We start from the raw sequence: 22,990 nt of genomic DNA on the forward strand, positions 1-22,990 counted from the left end.
TATGAGACAAAGCATTCTACAGAGAACTTCAACAAATTATAGACCATAGATCAATGGACAAAACCTAATAGCAGAGGGCATAGAAACAAACCTAAAAGAAAGCAAAGGACAAAATATAAAGAACAGATCCTTCAGGACATTGATGTACAATGAAAATTAAAACATGTTATATCAAGGAATGTCTAAACCTGTCACTGTGCCTGTATAAATGTACTACTGACAAATGTAATGTCAGCACATAGCAAACATGCAAGCATTACAAACGTAATTGTCTCCTATGAATTATTGATGCCCTTTAAGCTTGTGTACTTAATGATTGTCTAGACAAATATGTTTAATACATGTATTTGCTGAAGCATATTTATACGTTATTATTATATATTTGCCTATTTCTCTGTTATTTAAATATTCTTTTTGTTCTGATTTTGTGTAGACGCCCTGTTTTTGGCCATCAAGATGTGGGGAACCGGAAAATACAGATTATGGTAAGGAATTAAGTAATTATTTGACCTGTGAAATAAAAGATTTACTAATACAAATAATAACAATGATATCCAATATGATAGTCTATAGGGCACTTTCATATAACCTTTGTCACATGCTTGTTAAAACAGATTGAAGCAATTTCAATGCTTATATGATAATTGACAACTAATGCTCACCTTTTTCTTCCACTTTGTCTCTCAATGAAAATTTATTACAAAAAAATCTATAATATCTTATTTGTTGATTTGGTGTTTTTTACAGCGGTGTATTTATGCAAGAGGACGATGCAGAACAAACAACGCTTAGAATTAGCTGATTACGAAGCAGAAAATCTGGCAAGACTCCAGAAAATGTTTCTCCAGGAAATGGGAATTTATCTATTATGCAAGCTGAAGCACAGGCAAAGTAAGTATAGATTTGTTTTTATTTTATAACATATTTTGTATAAACAGATAAAACGTTGAGTTTGTGATGTCATCATTATGTATTGATCAATTAGACAAAGCCAATTAGGTATATGCAGGTGTGACAGATGCTTCTAACAGTCAATTGGTGTGAAATATAAAAATACAAGAATGCATGCTGCTTTAAGAAATAAAAATGAAATAAAAAACCAATATGTGAAACTTAATGTACATGGATCTTGGGGCATTTATTTATAAAAAAATATTTTCTAGTTTCTCAAGCATTACTGACAAAAATCCATATCATAGTAAAGACAAAAAATGCTGAGAGATTAATAGCCTCAAATTGTAAGATTGCCAGAAAACTTTCACTGATGGTCAACCCATAGTGTACTTTCCTGATACTGGATGTTCACATAGGTCTGATAGGTTGTTCAAGTCTTACCAAAAGTCTCGGCTATTTCTGTTGGAAAGAGAGTAACGGTCATAAAGCTAATACAACAGAGACAATTGACGGTTCACCAGCTGTCAGTCAAACCATCCTGGTACAGCACACGAGAGTGTTGTTTGTGCTAAAAACTGAAATTATTTTAAGAATGAACTGGATAAACATTAGAAAAGCATCAATTTATTTCTTAGTTTCAATACAAGTTGGATAACCTGAAGTGATGTAACACTGAAAAATACTGTTATCATTGACAGTATATAGCAGAATTTGTAGAGGATATATTATCCTGTACCAGAAAATCTCTTCATAAAATATCATGTAAAAAGTATCATCTTCATGACTTTTCATTTTGTATTGAATAGGCACACATGTAACATGTGAGGCGTGATTACATACCGATACCGCAGCTCTGGCAGCGATCATTCAATTATAATAATCTAACTTGTGTTTGGTATGCTATTACCATAATATATCTGTCACATTCATTTTTTCTTCGAAAATAGAAGTTGTGACTTAGAATTATGTATCAAAGACAAGTGATTTATAATTGAGAATAAAAAAACAGGGAAGTTGCTCTTATAATTCTATACAATTTTGAGGACTTGATTTCTTGTGGATCAGGCCCCGATTTCTCGAAACAAACTTAAGTCAAAAACTGACTTAAGTCAATTTTATTCACATAAGTTTACATAAGGAGAAAAACTTAAGTTTTGACTTAAGTCTGTACTTTTGTTTCGAGAAATCGGAGCCAGTTTTGTGATCAGTTTCACTTCACTTGAGACCAATGTACTTTCAGAATTTTAAATCATTGTTCTATCAAATTCTTCCATTGTCATTAAGTTTTGATGAAACTAAAGCTGATATGCCAAAATTATATTTGACAGTAACGTATCTATCAAAGTGTTGGTATAGAGGTGTAAAACATACCAAGTAAATGAATTCAAGAATCTGCAGATACTTAATACTTCAAATTTGTATGTATTGAAAGAGATGAACACTTGATTTCGATCATGATAAGACTTCAAATTTAATTTCAGTAAAAATGATACACTCATGTATCATATGGTTTTAACATTCTGCAACAAGCACACAAGCTAATGAAACTCTTCAACAGGGCCCATTGAAGTACATTTATGTGATGTATCTATCCAATGTTTCTTTGACATAGACTTCTCAGTGATAAAATCAGTAGGAGCAGACGGTAATTTATATACTAGCTAGTTTTCAGTGTGTAATGGATGAAATTGAATTTCCTTATTAATTTATACCAATATGTGATACATTCTACCTGAAGTACCAAATGTAGATGTGCATATATGCAGTATGCAATGTAGTTAGATGTGAAGCTCACACGCACAAAGAATGCACAACTTAATTTGGGGAGCTTTATGTAGCCAGATGTGATCATTATGACACCCTGTTTTGCCACCTATAAAGGTGGTTTATGCCTCGGAATCATGCTATGGTAAGCAACACAATCAGGGCCATCGTAGAGTAACCTAAATGTATCAGACAGGCAGCATAACCACAGTAGTTTAATTTAATTTCAATATGTAATAAAATCCATTAGGACCTGTGCTCTATGTGTGGTATATGATCTATAGTGCTGACTCCCTCATCTCAGCCAGATAAGTAATGGCCCTCATATCTACATAAACAGTTCCCAGGGGCCACATACAGTCAAGCATGGACTGGACTTCAAACATGTTCGAATTTCAACATTTTTTTTTTTACTTATTAAAAAAACCACCTTAATCTTGATAAAATGTGCCATAGGATAATTGCAGACAAGTTTTATGAGAATATTTATTGTAGAAAAAAATCTGAACTTTATTTGATTAGAAGAAACACTACTACAAATGTAGTTTAAAAGAAGTAATTATGCTATTCAGGAATTTTAATGAAATAGGGTCAAGGAATAAATCGGGAAAGAACCAAAATATAGACATCATAAGATTTCAGCTGAAGACATCATAAGAATTCAGCTGAGAGAAAAATACACAAAATCTGTGTCAATTATTGTTTGTGAAATAAGTCATTGTTCACTGCCAGGTCATGTTTGAACATGGATTATGGGTATAGATCCAATCTGCTAATATTCTGACTCATATTTCTTTGATGGACTCAAGGATGGAAGCAAGAAATCGTGATCAACAACTCCATGGAATTGGCCTATGGATTTGTTAGGCAATCTTTTGAATATAAAGAGTGCTTTTCAGTTCATTGACTTATTATTAATACACTGGATCTATTGATTGGGCTCTTTGACACATTGGCTGAAAGTACACTGATCCTTGTGTGTTAGTGGGCTGGTTAACTTGAACAGTCCAGTAGAACATTGACCATGCGACCCTGAGGTCATGATCTAAGATGTTGCTTGACAATTCCTGCCCGTATCAATGTGTGATTCTTAAAAGTAACAGATTGGTCCTTACAGTTATTTCCTTAAAAATAACAGACTGGTTCTTGCAGTTATTTCCTGAAAAGTAACAGACTGGTCCTTGCTGTTATTTCCCAAAAAGTAACAGACTGGTCCTTGCTGTTATTTCCTGAAAAGTAACAGACTGGTCCTTGCAGTTATTTCCTGAAAAGTAACAGACTGGTCCTTGCAGTTATTTCCTGAAAAGTAACAGACTGGTCCTTGCTGTTATTTCCCTAAAAGTAACAGACTGGTCCTTGCAGTTATTTCCTGAAAAGTAACAGACTGGTCCTTGCTGTTATTTCCTGAAAAGTAACAGACTGGTCCTTGCTGTTATTTCCTGAAAAGTAACAGACTGGTCCTTGCTGTTATTTCCTGAAAAGTAACAGACTGGTCCTTGCTGTTATTTCCTGAAAAGTAACAGACCATACCTTGCTGTTATTTCCTGAAAAGTAACAGACTGGTCCTTGCTGTTATTTCCTGAAAAGTAACAGACCATACCTTGCTGTTATTTCCTGAAAAGTAACAGACCATACATTGCTGTCATTTCCTAAAAAGTAACAGACTGGTCCTTGCTGTTATTTCCTGAAAAGTAACAGACCATACCTTGCTGTTATTTCCTGAAAAGTAAAGGACTGGTCCTTGCTGTTATTTCCTGAAAAGTAACAGACTGGTCCTTGCTGTTATTTCCTGAAAAGTAACAGACCATACCTTGCTGTTATTTCCTGAAAAGTAACAGACTGGTCCTTGCTGTTATTTCCCGAAAAGTAACAGACTGGTCCTTGCTGTTATTTCCCTAAAAGTAACAGACTGGTCCTTGCTGTTATTTCCTGAAAAGTAACAGACTGGTCCTTGCTGTTATTTCCTGAAAAGTAACAGACCATACCTTGCTGTTATTTCCTGAAAAGTAACAGACTGGTCCTTGCTGTTATTTCCTGAAAAGTAACAGACCATACCTTGCTGTTATTTCCTGAAAAGTAACAGACTGGTCCTTGCTGTTATTTCCTGAAAAGTAACAGACTGGTCCTTGCTGTTATTTCCCTAAAAGTAACAGACTGGTCCTTGCTGTTATATCCTAAAAGTAACAGACTGGTCCTTGCTGTTGTTGCCTTAAAGGTAATAGGCCATAACTGCCTATATAACAATGTGGGCTTCTCAAAAATAACAGAATGATCTTTGCTGTTATTTTCTCAAAAGTAATAGACTGGTCTTTGCTGTTACTGTGTCAAAAGTAACAAACTGGTTTTTGCTGTCATTACCTCAAAAGTAGCATATTGCTTTATACTGCTGTTGCTTTGTGAAAATTGTCATGGGCACCAAACTTCACTTTTAATGCATGGCATGTGATGGGCATCAATAGGTATCCAGTCCCTAAAAAGAGACCCCACCTTAAATTGATCCTTAACAACAAAAAGACTGTTTTTAGCCCAATCAAGAGATCCAATGTATTGATAATAAGTCGATGAACTGAAATTTCTGTATGTCATTTTTTTCTGGAATATTCATGAAAGTCTAGTCCACATTTTCCATCCTGCCATCTGGTTGTATCTGTGGAGGTTTGCCAAGTACCATTAAACCTTAGTTACACTCTTATCTGCAGTTGGCTAACAATGCAAATTAAAAATCCATTAAAGGAAACAGTTGATAATTGGGTGGTCTTTTTTAAAAGTTAAGTTGACATCTTTAACTGTGTGTTAGTTGTATAGTCATCTCTGTTTTGGTGCTAATGACACGATCATTATGTACATTAACATCAATGACATACCCAGTAGTCATCTTTCGAATAAATATCAGTGACCTTTCATGATTTCTCTCACATAACACAGAACTGATTTATTAACTTGCAGTTGGTATTTTCTTAAAAATAGAAGGCTATTTTTATGTCTGCTATTGCTTTGACAAAGACTGATTTAATTTGTTCCATTGGTGTTTAACTAGTAATTAGTTTAATGCCCTAATAACAGCCAGGGTCATCTAAAGGTCATGTGAGTTATATATGGTGGAGGAAAGCCGGAGTTTCCAGAGAAAAATCAACCATATACACTATAACACTCTTATAACAAACATGCTTACAATGAATTCATGGTTATAACATAGTGATTTTCATACCTGTCAAGGTTATTATAAGATATTTGCAATATGTATATAATGAACTATACTTATAAGAAAGTGATTTTGTTGGTCCACAGAGGTTCATTATAACCATGTTTTACTCTATACCTGACATGTGACCTTAATGATCCTGTATCTCATCAAATGGGCAGTGCTCAGCGATGGGCAACTCTCCCACATGGGATTCAAACTAGCACCCAGGAGGTTGAGGAATTGTGGTAATACTGGTATGTCAGGATTTCTTAACATGGTCCTTTTGAGGGGATACAAATGTTATGAAAATATGCACATGATGGATATTACTGTGAGTTTAATTTTATTATAAACTGTGGTCATGTTGTGACTTTGAAATTATTTTGGCATTGTAAATCTTCCATGGCCTTGGCATTGCTGTCAGCATCACAATACCTAAGTGCCTTAGTGATTATCTTTGTATAAAGATCAGGTACTTTCTTGGGATTACAAATGGCCAATTTAAACATGATTTTACCTATGTGTATTGACCACTTACCGGTAAATTCACTTTATGGACAAGTTGGTCTGTACTTTGACCTTTCTGTTGTGGTGTCTTTGAATTTTCTGTGACCTTGACATACTCTGACCTTTACATTTGTTTTTATCTTACAGAGTAGACAAAAAACGAGACAAATTGGAACGTAAAGTTTTAGACAGCCAGGAAAGAGCGTTCTGGGATGTCCATCGACCTGTGGTAAGTAGTTCAGACACAGACCAAATTGATGTAAGATTTTAAATAAAATACATTATGGTAGACTGTACCTATCCTTGATATACCTAATATTATTATTCATCTTTATATAGCCAGGCTGTGTTAACACTACAGAAGTTGATATAAAGAAAGCATGTCGGATGAACCGCCATTCAAAAATGACGCGGGTGAGTGTTTTCATCAGTATCAAATATTCAATTTTGATAATTATCTTTATTTGTAGAAAAAGTAAAACTCTACCAATAAGTCATCTTAAAGTTCATTACATTGGTCAGTTATTTCTATATTCAAATTGTCTATAGAAGTTAAAGGCTTGTGCATCATTTTATTCACTTGTTGATCATACATTATTATCATGACAAAAATCTATATTACATTAGTAATTATGCTTTATCAATTCATTTACCAGGTATTTTTACTTTATCTTGTAATTCCTTATAATTATACAAAGATGAAATTATTGTAAAATTGTCTGATTTTAGAAATATATATCAAAATGTTGTAATATGGTCTGAACATTGAACGAAAATTAGTACAACTTTGGTTTGGCCAACAGTATTACAGAGATTATCCTTATTTTTAGGTCACCTGAGACGAAGTCTCAAGTGACCTATTCTAATCGCCTTTTGTCCGTCGTCGTCCGTCGTGCGTCGTGCGTCGTGCGTCGTCCGTCGTATGTCCGTAAACAATTTACATTTTCAACTTCTTCTCCAAAACTGCTGAAGCAATTTCAATGAAATTTTGCACAAACCTTCTAAGGCATAAGGCCAATCAAAATTGTGAATTATATGGTCCCCACCCCCCAGGGAGCTATGGGAGGGGCTAAAAGGGGTAAAATTGACTAAAATTTCAAAAATCTTCTTCTCCACTCACAGATGTGATGGAATTAAATAACTCTTCATAGATAGAAAGGTCCTAAGGTCCTTTACAAAAATTGTGAATTATATGACCCTGGGGTCTCAGGTTTCCCCCTGGGGAGGGGGTTAAGTTTACTATAGTTTATATAGGGAAAACACATTTTTGAGTATTATTTGATCATTTGTAATAGGAAATGAGTCAAATATTGTCAGAATTATCCGTATGAGATGGCCATTGAATCCTATTAACCAATTTTCCATAACTTATACGACATGAGGTTTCCCCCCTGGGCTAGCAGACGTCAGTTATTGTAACAATTGATTTGGGGCAATGTTTGGTTTGGTTTGATTTTAGTTTAACATTCTATTAACAGACAGGTTCGTTTAGGACATGGTGTGGTTAAATACAGTTTTTTTCAGTCAGTTGACAGAATATGCTTCTTTCTTTGGCTTAGTCTGTATATAGAGCTGTAGTTTTTCACACCAGGTTGGCTCGACAGAAATCATGAGTTTTTCCTTGTTCTTCTACACTTTACAGACATTGCTAGTTAATCCCAACACACACACCCTTCACCTTTTCCCTGAATAATACTGCTCAGGTTTATAATTAAATAGATTGATGTACATTATACTTATTAACATGTGATTTATGATGAAATGGAAAACACCAGAGGCATCTTGCATTGCACACGGCATTGACAATAAAATTGATATGGTGTATTAGATGTATCCTGAAGTACAACTGGAGATGTTATGCAGGAATCAATGATTTAATTTGTACGGCCTGTAGTATCGATACATCATTATTTTCCTTCACATTTTATACAAATCATGCCCAGCTTCTGATACATGCAGGCATCCTTAAAACAGACGCTTTTGAAATTTGATTCAGTTGATAAAAACTGTGAGGCTGCAGTAAGTTAATTACCAGACGGCTTGGACTGCAGCCTAGTATGGTATCAGGCCTGTGATAATAAGCTGATGCAGTCCAGCCAATATTTTACGAACTCATCGAACTCATCGAAGCATGGTATCATATTTATTACAGCAGAAACAGTAAATTAGATCAAGGTGTTGGGTTTTTTCCGGTGCAGTGCATGTTACCTTGGACCATCAATGCCACCTGGGTTCCAGAACTGGCCAACGCCCTCAGCTGTAGTAGCTATCCATCTCCTATTATTAATCAATGTTGGCTCTTCCTAAGTGGAGCATGTAATTTGCCCCAAGTCTTGGTATGTGGTGGTGGTGGCAGCGGTGGGATAAGATCTACTCTGTGACCTATTGATGGGAAGTTTCAGATAAATCTATTAATAGCTATATGTCATTATAGGCACACTTTATAGCTAATCATATGTCAACCCTTATATAAGACTTGGAAACATGAGGGCAGCTAGATAACATTTAATATCAGATGCCACTACCTGGACTCTGGTTACACCTTGGGCTACAGGGGCTGGGGCCAGCTGCAAAGAATTTAATACCAGTCTATCCCTTCATCTCTGGATGCAATTTATAAACCACATGTGCCAATTGCCACTGATACTGACTGTAGGTCGATGGTTTTTCTCTGGGATTTCCTACTTTTCTCCAAAATCCTTTTTCTGGTATGTCCTTAAACCACCTTAGCTGTTAATAGAATGTTAAACTAAATCCTAGTAACTTTTACTTGAAAGGTCTTAAAGTCCTTTACAAAAATTGTGAATTTCATGGCCCTGGGGTCCCATGTTTCCCTCTGGGGAGGGGGTCAAGTTTACTTTAGTTTATATAGGAAAAACACATTTATGAACATTATTTGCCTATTTTTCATAGGAAATTAGTCAAACTGGGTTAGAATTATTAGTCTGAGATAGCATTTTAACATCATATCCATATTGGTCCTGGCCGACCCCCAGGGGCCAGAGGGGTGGGGCCAAAAGGGGTCAAAATGGATAACATTTCAAAAATCTTTCTTGCTGATTTCACAGATTTGATGGAACCAAATAATCTTCATAGATTAAAAAGTCAAATTTATAAAATCACTGACTGACTTCAAGGGCCTGATGGGCAAATATATAGCGTTTATATGCATGTCTTTGTTTCATTCTGTATCTGAACACAGGTGACCGTTAAGGCCCATGGGCCTCTTGTTTACTCTTATTTTTTTATGAGTATTACAGAGAGTATCTTGTTCTGATTCCAGCATAATTACGCTGTACCTGGTGGTCGTATAAGTCCAAGTGTATCAGAGGCGGACCTACACAATCCATGTGAAAGTATACGACATGAGGTGAGGGCTCGCAGACGTCAGTTATTGTAACAATTGATTTGGGGCAATGTTTGGTTTGGTTTGATTTTAGTTTAACATTCTATTAACAGACAGGGTAGTTTAGGACATGGTGTGGTTAAATACAGTCTTTTTCAGTCAGTTGACAGAATATGCTTCTTTCGTTGGCTTAGTCTGTATATAGAGCTGTGGTTTTTCACACCAGGTTGGCTCGACAGAAATCATGAGTTTTTCCTTGTTCTTCTAGACTTTACAGACATTGCTAGTTAATCCCAACACACACACCCTTCACCTTTTCCCTGAATAATACTGCTCAGGTTTATAATTAAATAGATTGATGTACATTATACTTATTAACATGTGATTTATGATGAAATGGAAAACACCAGAGGCATCTTGCATTGCACACGGCATTGACAATAAAATTGATATGGTGTATTAGATGTATCCTGAAGTACAACTGGAGATGTTATGCAGGAATCAATGATTTAATTTGTACGGCCTGTAGTATCGATACATCATTATTTTCCTTCACATTTTATACAAATCATGCCCAGCTTCTGATACATGCAGGCATCCTTAAAACAGACGCTTTTGAAATTTGATTCAGTTGATAAAAACTGTGAGGCTGCAGTAAGTTAATTACCAGACGGCTTGGACTGCAGCCTAGTATGGTATCAGGCCTGTGATAATAAGCTGATGCAGTCCAGCCAATATTTTACAACTCATGAACTCATCGAAGCATGGTATCATATTTATTACAGCAGAAACAGTAAATTAGATCAAGGTGTTGGGTTTTTTCTGGTGCAGTGCATGTTACCTTGGACCATCAATGCCACCTGGGTTCCAGAACTGGCCAACGCCCTCAGCTGTAGTAGCTATCCATCTCCTATTATTAATCAATGTTGGCTCTTCCTAAGTGGAGCATGTAATTTGCCCCAAGTCTTGGTATGTGGTGGTGGTGGTGGCAGCGGTGGGATAAGATCTACTCTGTGACCTATTGATGGGAAGTTCCAGATAAATCTATTAATAGCTATATGTCATTATAGGCACACTTTATAGCTAATCATATGTCAACCCTTATATAAGACTTGGAAACATGAGGGCAGCTAAGAGGATGTTATATCAGACTGCCACTACCTGGACTCTATTTACACTATTGGTTGCCTTGCTAGCTGGGAGCTGCATAAGAATTTAATACCAGTCTATCCCTTCATCTCTGGATGCAAGTTTCAAACCACATGTGCCAATTTCCACTGATACTGACTGTAGGTCGATGGTTTTTCTCTGGGATTTCCTACTTTTCTCCAAAATCCTTTTTCTGGTATGTCCTTAAACCACCTTAGCTGTTAATAGAATGTTAAACTAAATCCTAGTAACTTTTACTAGTCAGAATTTCTCAAAGGTCAGTTGGTAAAGGCCCCAACAAGAAAACCTGGGGTAGTTCATTTGACTCCAACTGACTGTACACCACTAAACTGCACTTCCTGGTTGGTGACATTTCAATAAATATTCTACAGTATTCAATTACTTCAGACATGTTTCGATACAATCTTTATAAACTTCAACTTTATTTCACTGCAAGGTCATATTCTGATAAAAGTGTAAACTCTATATTCTGATGATGTTCGTTGACTGAACATTGACCTTAGTTGGTGAGACAAAGCCTAGTAATATGCAGAGTCATGTAGACGTTAAACGAGTCACAAACTAACTAAAAGTGCTGATGATTCATGATGTCTTTGGGAACCATTCTAAATGATAGACAGAATCTTCCATTGTTTGTATCAAAGTTGTATACAATAAGAATACTTCACATGGCTAAATAGAAGATAAGGGATACATGTCCCCTAGGCTAATTGTTTCTATGCCTTTATAGAGGTCATCATTTTCCAAACACTTGTATCAAAACTTTCATGTTGTTGCAGATTGATTCCTTAAAAAAGAAACTAGAGAAAAGAAGAGTAAAAATATCCAAAGTTACCGAGAGGTAAGTAAGTGGTACTATATTGATGGTGTTATCAGCTGAAGCACCTGTTTGGTTTGGCACTTACTACTAGTTTACTGTCCTCCTACCATAGACACCTATAGTTGTTTGATTAATTGTTAATTGGAATTCAGTATAATATTGACTGGTGAACATTTCATGATAGTTATACTAGCTAAGGAAACTAAATCTACATTATCCAATCATTGATGCCAAGATCAATACATAAATATTTGATTGGTATTTGATATTGCACTCTCCTCAATGACTCGGTGCATAATTACACGCAAATTAAATCAATGGATAGAACTGTAATACTAAACTATCCGTCTGAAGTTTTATTAACACCTAGCTAGACTGAATATACATTACCCTTATGCACCTCATTTGTAACTTTGTTTTAGCTATGTGGCGTACTTTGAACAATATGCTGAGTTTGACCACTTCATAATGAGTCTGCACCTCATTTGTAACTTTGTTTTAGCTATGTGGCGTACTATGAACAGTATGCTGAGTTTGACCACTTCATAATGAGTCTGCACCTCATTTGTAACTTTGTTTTAGCTATGTGGCGTACTATGAACAGTATGCTGAGTTTGACCACTTCATAATGAGTCTGCACCTCATTTGTAACTTTGTTTTAGCTATGTGGCGTACTATGAACAGTATGCTGAGTTTGACCACTTCATAATGAGTCTGCACCTCATTTGTAACTTTGTTTTAGCTATGTGGCGTACTATGAACAGTATGCTGAGTTTGACCACTTCATAATGAGTCTGCACCTCATTTGTAACTTTGTTTTAGCTATGTGGCGTACTATGAACAATATGCTGAGTTTGACCCCTTTATAATGAGTCCAGACCCTTCCAATCCCTGGGTAACAGACTGCATAGACTTCTGGGAGATGGAGAAAACAGTGTAAGTACGATGTGTGGAAACTGGAGATTGTTAAGTCATTGAATGGATATGGATATTTAGGCTCTTCTAAATAAAAAAAATATATTATAGGGGTGAATAAGTCAAATAAATTGAGAAAAGAGACCGAATTGATTGTTCAGGACCCAAATTAACAAAATGAAGTTTTCAAACTTTTCTGAAGGTCATAAGTCTTCGTACAAGGTTATAGGAGAGATTAGTTCTGGTCAAGGTCAAAGCTAGGTTACAAGAGACAAGGGAGAATAACTGGTCAAGGTCAAAGGATACAGGGGTCATAGATATAGACATTTGTTAGGTTAGAATTCACAAAAGTAACATAGAGTATCTTTTAGAATGGGTGTAGATGTTTTAAAAATGTCAAAGGTGAACATGCCTTGATTATTACAAACCAAAATATTAACAGTATACATGTAGACTTTTTCTTTTGGATGCAAGATTTGGGATATAATTTTGATAAAATAATGTTTGGAAAGCTTTGGTTAGATGAGGAGAGCATCTAGTAGCCTGTTGGCTATATGTAATCCTCTTTAGATAAATAAAGAATTAAATTATTTTTTGTCCAAAACTTTCTGGTTTAAAAGAGCTAAATAGAAATAAAATGTATGGTTTTGCTATTTTAGTGTCAGATTATACTTGGTTAAATTGAAGACTAAAGTGATGTGATGAAAAATTCCTGTATTGCAGAAATCCTCGGGATATTCCACAACGCAGGGTAAAACGCTGGGCATTTTCTATAGAAGAATTATTAGGAGATCCAGCAGGAAAAGAACAGTTTAGCAAATTTTTAGATAAAGAATTTAGTGGAGAAAATTTGAAGTGAGTATAATTTAAATCTATTATCTTTGTATTGTATTAAAAACTCATATATTGAAAATCTTCATCTCATATTAGTTCTAGTAAATGCTTTAGTAATCTGTATCTTCTGATCAATGTCTGTGTATCTTTTGTTTATTGACGACATTTTCCAGGTAACCTTTCTAATACAACATTTACTAGGTACAATATTATATGTATAACTAATCTTCTAGGTTCTGGACAGCTTGTAAAGACCTGAAGGGACTAGCGATGAAGAAAGTTAATTGTAAAGTTCATGAAATTTTCTCGTAAGTATTTCTTTTACATAGCGGTTAGATAATAAGGACTAGATGTCCTTAATTGGCTATGCTTAACTCAGTGAAGGTATCTTTCCTTGAATAAATTTCAAAATTGAAGCATGTTTCTCAATTGGAATATATGAATTATTGAATTCCATCACTGATTGGTGAAAATCAATCTGTCATTATTTATGTGAATGAATGTGAACACAAACTAATCAGAGATAGAATTGACATGGACAGTGTGAGCCATGACATTCATAGTTGATATGATGTCCATCATGTGTTCTACATTTCAGAGAGTTCTTGGCTCCTGGTGCTCACAACCCTGTCAATGTAGATAGTCGTATAACAGAACTTGTACGCACGCGGGTAGAAAACTGCCCAAATCGATATTGTTTCGAAGAAGCTCAGGTAAGACTATAGAGATTTGTTCAATGAAATATAAGATATATGATCAAATTATAGATTTCTCAGTACTTTCTTAATACACCATCCATTTCAGCCAGAGTTATGGCCCTTTGTCTGTTGGTTAGTTGTTGTACTCCTGGAGGTTTTTGATCAAACAAAATTAACTTCACCATTATATTTCTTCAAACAAGGGATTTAATACTTAATATCCTTTGACAAGGGCAGACAATTTTCAAAATTATATTCAGAAATCATTTCGTCAACTCAAATTTGAAGCATCTAAAATCATCTTTATTCAACTATGTTTTCATGACAACATTTTCAAATTTATTAAATTTTATGATAATTATCTTTTCAGAATCATATTTTCAAGCTTACTAAAATTTCTATTGTCATTATCTTTTCAGGATCACATATTCAAGCTTATGAAAAGTGACAGTTACAGTCGTTATCTTCGCTCAGATATGTACAAAGAATTTTTAAGTGGAACCAGGAAAAAAGTAAGACTCCTCCCAGCAATAGCAAGCAACTTCTCAGCGTTTAAGCACTCCTCCTCCGCCTGACTGAGTGTGTTGTATTGTGTCCCCTACACCTCCCTCTAGTCCACTTGATATTGTGTTGTGCTGTACAGTCCTAGGAGAAGTTGATAGAGCTCCAAAAACCAAACACCAATACAAAGCTTTCTTCTTCAGAAAATTCAAATCAAACTGTATATAATTCAAAGTCACTTAAGAATTTATTTTAATTTAAAATTAAATTGATTAAAAATTATAAATGTCAAACATGGATCAAAATTTTATGCATTTAAAAAACCAAAAAATAAGTAATTTTTAAATGTAAAACCAAGTCTATGTTTTGCTTTCTTATGAGTCACTCTATCTACTGGGTATTAAAAAGTTAATAAGAAGTTATCTCCCCTTTTTGTTTCATCCTCTTAATGTCAGTTTATTGATGTATTTTACCTTGACCTCGTCAGCTAAAGACTTGTCCTGGGATGACCAGCTCTCTGTTTTTGGTGGTTTTCAGTCGATCAGCACGGTATTAATATGTTAGATTTGTTATAAAAATCACACTCTGTTGAATTGCAATGTTTAAAACAAATCATTATCACAATATTTCATAATACTGCTTTTAGATTTTTATTGTCTGAATGTTTGATTTGAACTAAAAATACAATTATCATTGCGAATTGATGTATTGTTAATCTAGAAAATTTTCTGATGACTAAAACAATGATATTATGTTTCTTTAGATATTGTTTCTACTTTTAGTCATAATTTTTGTTTCCAATGTTTGTATTTGCTAACAATATATAACTTTTTGTTGGATTTTCCCTTTACCTTTAACCATAATTTTCTCTTGGTTTCTTACACAATCATGGCAGACTATTAATTTACATGACATCAACTGTAAATAAACATGTGTCATAAGTTGTTTTGTTGGCAGATTAAACAGTAAGCTTACATGGAAGTAACATTGTAATTACCATTTATCACTAAATCCATTAGTAGAAATAGAATTTAATAGAAGATATTTATTATTCTATGGCAATGAAAAAGGAGGAAATAAAAGAATGCCACAGACCAATTTATTTGGCTTTAGACAATTGTTATATTGTTATATTTTAGAATGTGTCTTTTGGGACCAAAGTCGTATTATTTCCCCTGTGGAGGGACTTGAAGTTTGGTTATCTCCCCTGTACAGAGACTAGAATTAAGAGAATTTTCTTTGTGTGGGAACTAAATGTCAGATTATCTCCTCTGTTAAGGGACTTGAAGTAAGGTTATTTCCTCTGCACAGAGAATACATTAATTACAGAAATTAAATTACCTCCCCTATCCTAGGTATACAAGTTTGGTAATCTTTGTGTGTAAACGGTAATCATCTCTATATAGGGCCTAACATTAAAGTTTGTAATCTTTCATTAGACTACACAAAGACTAGATCTCCCCCATTTAAGGATTTAAAAATCAAGTATCTTCCTGTTATAGACACCAATCAGATTATCTCCCCCTAGCAGAGATTAGAGAAATTAGATTACCTCTCCTGTGCAGAGGTTACAAGTCAGATTATCTCCCCTGGTTGGCTATTGAGCTGCAACTAGAAGCCAGAATAATTTTCCTCCGCAGGTGTTAGCAAGCAGGTTACTGGCGCTAGTTTAGGATGATGTAAGACATATTTCATTGATATTAATCATTTTCTTTAAACTTGAATGATATTCACTAATTGTTAGCATAAATATTCATTGTCTTATTTTCTATTAATCTTTTACTACATGTGTACTGTATGTATTTAATGTGTACTGTTTTAATACAAACTTCTAGCTGGTTGGAAATTTTAAATCATCACTTTGTATAAGTCAGAAATTTCATTAAATTTTTCACACTTCCTTTTGGGGCCAAAGTAGATAAAATGTTGAAGTCAAAGTCCTTAGCAATTAATTCTCTAATTATATGAAATTGTTTTTTCTGTGCTAATTAATTCATTTAAATTATATGAATTTAGATTTTCTGTTTAAAAGAAAAAGAAAAGAAAAAATTGATTTTACATAGCACAGTGATGAATGGACTACAAAGATACAATTTTATCTTTGTGTGTTGAGATTGTTTTAATTTCTATGATGTTACCGACAGTATCTAGGGTCCTGTTTTTGTTGCTGGTTATATCCCTTTAGACATTGATAATGCGGGTAATATCTGGGTGATGCTAGTCAGCTACTTTGTTTTGATTAGGCTTAATATTTTAAACATATGTAATATCTTTGTCACAGGAAAGGTAGGCAGACCACGTTTTAATTCTGGTGGAGGCTCTAAGATTCACCTGTCTGTTCATATGTAGTGATCCAAATTGAACTCTGCCACACTTTTCCTTAATTCCTCAAAGTCTTTGTCATTGAAGGTATATGAGACCCTATAAAAAGAAGCAGCTAGATTGTGGTTCAAATCTGTGATCCCCCAAACTCTTAGATAATGAGCTACTTTAGTACTTGGTGACAAATGATGAACCTTGTCCACTCTCACTCCCCAAGTTCTCCAGTTACCTAAAGTGTACTTTAATACATTGACAGGGTCTTAGAGCTATATGACTCGAAGTGCTTTACGTCCTGTTATCAGTTGTAGTTTAAGGCCAAGTTTAATTTTGGTGAAGTTTCAGAGGAATACCAATAGTTTGAATTTGGTAAATTGATGTCTCACATCCACAGCCCCTAATTAGGATTAGGAGAAATTTTAATGCCAAATAGTTGTGATATATGACTTTATTTTTTCCATGGGCTAGATTTAATTGCTTAAAAGGTCTGATTAATGAAGAAATCTGAAAAGTAGATGAATGTAAAAGTTGATAGAAGTTGGTAACTAATGCAGTACCAAGCATGTCATTTTTTGTAGATAAATCTGTAGTTTAAAATATGTTTTATGCTATATGTATTACTTCTGTGATAGTATTTACTTACACATTAAGCATTTTTTGTATAATCACTTATGTAGATATTTATTCTTTAGTATTATTGTTGTTCGACTGGGTTTTAAATCTTTAATATGTGTGCTATTGTTTCTTTTAATTGTTATTAATTTTTCAGTTTGTAATTGTTGATTTTGTTATATTATATTTATTACATATATTTCTAGATTTTTTATTGTTTGTTTTGTCAATTTGATTTTTTTTCTCAACATTATTATTTTCTTCTTTGTACATAAACTGTACATAACTACAACTACACCTGGCTGTAATATATGGTATAGAACTGCTGATATTATTCATTCTTATTCAACACAATATATTTTAATGAGTTTGCATGACATAAATTTGTAGATGAATTTACATGACACAAAATGAAATAAATGATCAAATGTACAAATATTGTTTAGTGATTTTTTTAAACAATCTAACAGTGTGTCTTATTTCAACTGTAGCATGAGACACTACATATTTTATTTACACTAATCTTTTTATTTATCTAATTTTATTATTATCTTTTTTTTGTTCTTTCAAAGAGTTTTATCAAAAATAGTGTAGAAAATTTTATTCATCAGAAATCAAAGTTATTTTCTGAAAAATTTACTTTCAATTTTCATTTTTTTTTAGTGTAAGTCCTGTTGCCTTGTTTAGAGTAACTTTCTTGAGATTTACACAATTGTTGTATATGTTTGACCTACCCAGGTGATTGACCTGCTCCCATGTATATAACCTCATCTATTCATATATAGGCATTGTGTGCATTTTGATGGCTTTCTTAAGTTCTTATTCCTCATCTATTGCTGATTTTATTTAATCATTTATTTATTTTTTTTAGAAAATTTCAAATATTAACTTTTATTTGGTTATATATTATAATAAATTTACAGACAATTACATTCTACCCTCGTTATAATGCACCTTTTCTTTCATTACTAACTGGTAGTTTTGACATTGTATCAAAGGTTTAAGAAAAAACAAAATTAAATTATGAAAATAAACTTACCGGTGCTGATATCATTTTAAATCATAGTCTTATTATAAGTAAATTGATTAAAATAAAAATAGACAAGAAATATTCAAGATTAATATTAGTAAGAAGCAAATTTTAAATGTCTTATAACCAAAGATAGTACTCCAAATTCAATAAATATAATATTTTTGCATTAAATGTATAACATCTTGAGACTATTCAAGAATAAAAAGGAGACATAATGTTTAAACTAATAAAGATGAATGATTCAATTCAAGCATAATCTTGAGTGTATATTAGAACCAATATAAGTGAAGATAAGTGATAATGCAGGAGTTTTCTGGAACATTAATACAATTAAAAAAAAAAATCACTTTTAGCAAATCAGATGTAGCATTTATATATCTTTCCATGTGAGCAATATTTTATTTATCAACAAACTATAATTAACAGGAGAAGTTCTTGCTATTCAAATTATGTTAAAATCTTGTTTGAACTTCCACAACTGCATCCATCCATGTAGAGGACACACTTAGATGATTGTAGTGATTAGTAGCTCTGTATTACATCACACCTATAATGATTTCATCTTTCTAACTTTCCCAGTGGATACTCCACTGTACTAACACTTTACCACTGTGTTTTGTCTTTTTCCATGTCTAGCAGACGAGATCCATTATCCCCAAGCTACCAAGTTTAAGTCTGGGAGGTGCACCGTGAACCTGCATGGAATGACTCTACATATCAACCCGTGCATCGTCTGCCATTCCACCTTAAAGCTGCCTGTCCACATCTGTTTTCCTTAGCCAATCAAAGCTCTATCTTGAACTTTTGCTTGTTGCCTATAGCCAATCACAATTACTCCCTTAGTCTTGTTTTTTTTCACCTTTGAACCTTGTATGTTTTCACTGACTTTGACATGTTTTAGTTAAACGCTTTTTAATTTGAATTACTAACATGTTATAAGTAACTACTGACAGTACCTTATATTGAAACTGATCATGCTAGATTTGGAAACTTTTTGACACAGAATGTGGTTGTTGGTGACCATCGTTTTACCGAACCGGTCTGTGTCAATAGTACGGGTGATAGTATTACATGTGGTATTGTGTAATTATTGACAGTACCACATGTGGCTGTATTGACAGTACATGTACCACATGTGGCTGTATTGACAGTACATGTACCACATGTGGCTGTTTGACAGTACATGTACCACATATGGCTGTATTGATAGTACATGTACCACATGTGGCTGTATTGACAGTGCATGTACCACATGTGGCTGTATTGCAGTACATGTACCACATGTGGCTGTTTGACAGTACATGTACCACATGTGGCTGTATTGACAGTACATGTACCACATGTGGCTGTATATGTCATTGTACATGTACCACATGTGGCTGTTTGACAGTACATGTACCACATGTGGCTGTTTGACAGTACATGTACCACATGTGGCTGTATTGACAGTACATGTACCACATGTGGCTGTATTGACAGTACATGTACCACATGTGGCTGTATTGACAGTACATGTACCACATGTGGCTGTATTGACAGTACATTTATGTACATGTACCACATGTGGCTGTTTGACAGTACATGTACCACATGTGGCTGTTTGACAGTACATGTACCACATGTGGCTGTTTGACAGTACATGTACCACATGTGGCTGTTTGACAATACATGTACCACATGTGGCTGTTTGACAGTACATGTACCACATGTGGCTGTATTGACAGTACATGTACCACATGTGGCTGTATTGACAGTACATGTACCACATGTGGCTGTAGTACATGTACCACATGTGGTTCCGATAATCACTTTACTGATGACATGTGACAATGTCAGCGTTGTTTATTTACTCATACATTGGAACATTCTTTTTAAAAAAAAAAAAGCACGCTTTCTGCTGGTGAATTTTAGATGTTCTAGAGGATTTTTGTTTTATTTACATTAAAGTACTGTGAAAGTACAGCTATTGATCATGAATGCCCTAAACGGGTAGAATATATGACAACTGAAGATACTAAATTGAAACTGGCCACTATCTATGAAGACATGACCAGGCCCGGATTATCGAAACCAAAAAAACTACTGACTTACTGTATTGGACCCAATAAACACTCAGGGCAAATCGAGGGCTCTTGAAAATTTGGACTTGCTTTTCATGAAATTATTCTACAAAGAAAGCCATCAATCAATTTGCAAAAGAAATTGGTAGAAAACCAACACAGTTTTCAAACTTTCAGTCTGCATTTAATTCAAAGTAATTGAAATTGAAGCCTAAAAAGGGGGAGGGGGCTCTTATAGGGTCACATACGGTAAGTCAAAAACTTACCAATAAGTCACTCAGGTAACTTAAGTATATATTTTTTACTTTAATCCGTTTCTGACGTAATATATTTCGAAATATCGGGGCCAGGGCATATATAATGATCACTACAGGTAAAATATTCAGGTAATTTATCAGGTAATATTTGGTTTTAATCAATTAAAGATGCTTTAACCTGATATCAAACGTATGAGTTGGTCATCATAACTGCATAACAATGTAATCAAGCATGCAATGTTGTCTCAATGCACAATTGTTTATGAACTTTAACCTGACAGTTAGGGTGTGCATGTATATAACCTTTACTTCTATGTATAGTTAATTGTTATCTTGTTAAGTTTCTTGTGCATTTGCTGCAACATCCACTGCACCATATATATATTATATATACACGCTCTCTAAGTTATGTGTATTTGTGTAACATAATAACATTATAAAATCATATATATATGACATCTAAAAACAAAAAGTTGTTCATGAAATATGTCATAATTTTAATAATTTTTATATATACAATTCCTTAACTTGGGTCTTTCAGCCCTTCTGTCCTTTAAGGGTAAATAGACATATTTTTGAATTTATAGTAATTTTTTATATAACTGTAGTGGGTTTGATTTTAAAGAAACTCTCAGTACCAAAAAACGTTGAGATTTTTTTTATGACCGTAATAGCTACATTGTATCTCAATCTGTCCAATGTTACGTTTTTTATAATCACAGCTTACTTTTACAATAAGACAAACCATTTTCTAATTATTTCACAGTTTTGACAGAAAAAAGGGAAAAAGAACCAAAAAAAAGTTTTTTTGTCAAATCATTTGAAAGCATTATATATCTGTCTGTTTTGATTTTATGAATGACCAATATGATGGTGTGTGCATTTAGTTTTTGTTCTGCTGTGTATATAGTTGCCAGTATCTGTACACTAATACTAACCAATGGAGAGAACAATCTGATGTGAGTGTGTGATTATTTACAAATGGTACATTTCTTACTACTTTACAGAGTAGAAAACGATTGGAGATTCGGAAGGTGGTAGCCGTTTGATTTATCAAGACATAGTTAAAGAAACGAAAATTCCGTTTTTTCCAATTGAAGACTTGACACGATTTAGAAGGACGACGTTAAAAGAGTATAAAATTCTTAATCCAACATTGTGTGGAGTTGGCGTCCTTTTGTATCTTTCAATACTTTGTTATTCAACATGGCAAATAAAGGTTCATAATCAACATGGTAGCCCAAGACCATACAATGCATCGAAGCAACGACTACAGTTCTGAGCAACTGCGGAAGTACATCCATAATAGGTGATGGAGCAGGCCCTATATGAATGATATGGGTACAAGTTGTACTGGGCATGGAGACTGAAAACCTGTAACTATGGGTCGAACAATTATCTGCATGCCCACCATCTTAGCTATGGATGTGACATGGCATGGTTGCTATGGTTACAAGTGCTATGGGAGCATGAAAGTTTAGGGTACTCTGCATGAAATCAATGAGTATAAAAATGGCAACATATATATGATGCTGCTTTGATCATTCTGTTTCCCCAACCTCCTCAAACGGACTGTCAGAAATGTTTTTACAGGTTAAGTGGGACCAGGCGTCACAGAAGAGATCAGCAAAGAAGAATAACTTTGTGTGAATGAGAAATGTACATTTCATGAATGATCTCTTTTTAAAAAGATTCAATATTTTCTTGCTGAGTTTGCACCCAAGCTTTTCCTTATTAGTGGAATATTTTCTAGAAATGAGAACTTTTTGTTATCTTTCAGCAAATATATCTAACCATTAGAATGTTTTAATTTGTAGAAGAAAGTGGTGCTATTTTTATAGAATGCAAAAATACAAAAACACATTAATATTCCATATTATCTCACTAGGTGTTGACTATATAGAACTAGAAATCACTTCAAATAAAACAATTTCCTTCATGTCTGACTGTGGTATGTTACCTTGATGTCAGACTGTGGTGTGTTACCTTGATGTCAGGTTGTGGTATGTTACCTTGATGTCAGGTTGTGGTTTGTTACCTTGATGTCAGATTGTGGTGTGTAACCTTGATGTCAGA

General features: G+C 34.1%; 1 protein-coding gene across 1 annotated transcript; it reads left to right on the forward strand.

The window, feature by feature from the left end:
* Positions 1–178: 178 nt before the first annotated feature.
* Positions 179–22,607, forward strand: LOC138319591 (regulator of G-protein signaling 7-like). The gene is given in 15 exon segments (XM_069262742.1): positions 179–202; positions 434–485; positions 748–839; positions 841–867; positions 869–891; positions 6,497–6,578; positions 6,689–6,763; positions 9,633–9,719; positions 11,645–11,706; positions 12,508–12,621; positions 13,324–13,455; positions 13,668–13,742; positions 14,033–14,147; positions 14,552–14,644; positions 21,922–22,607. Coding segments are annotated over 15 exon segments (1,095 nt in total). The 3' UTR covers positions 21,964–22,607.
* Positions 22,608–22,990: the final 383 nt, after the last annotated feature.

The sequence above is a fragment of the Argopecten irradians genome, chromosome 3 (genome assembly GCF_041381155.1).
Source record: "Argopecten irradians isolate NY chromosome 3, Ai_NY, whole genome shotgun sequence".
NCBI lineage: Eukaryota > Metazoa > Mollusca > Bivalvia > Pectinida > Pectinidae > Argopecten > Argopecten irradians.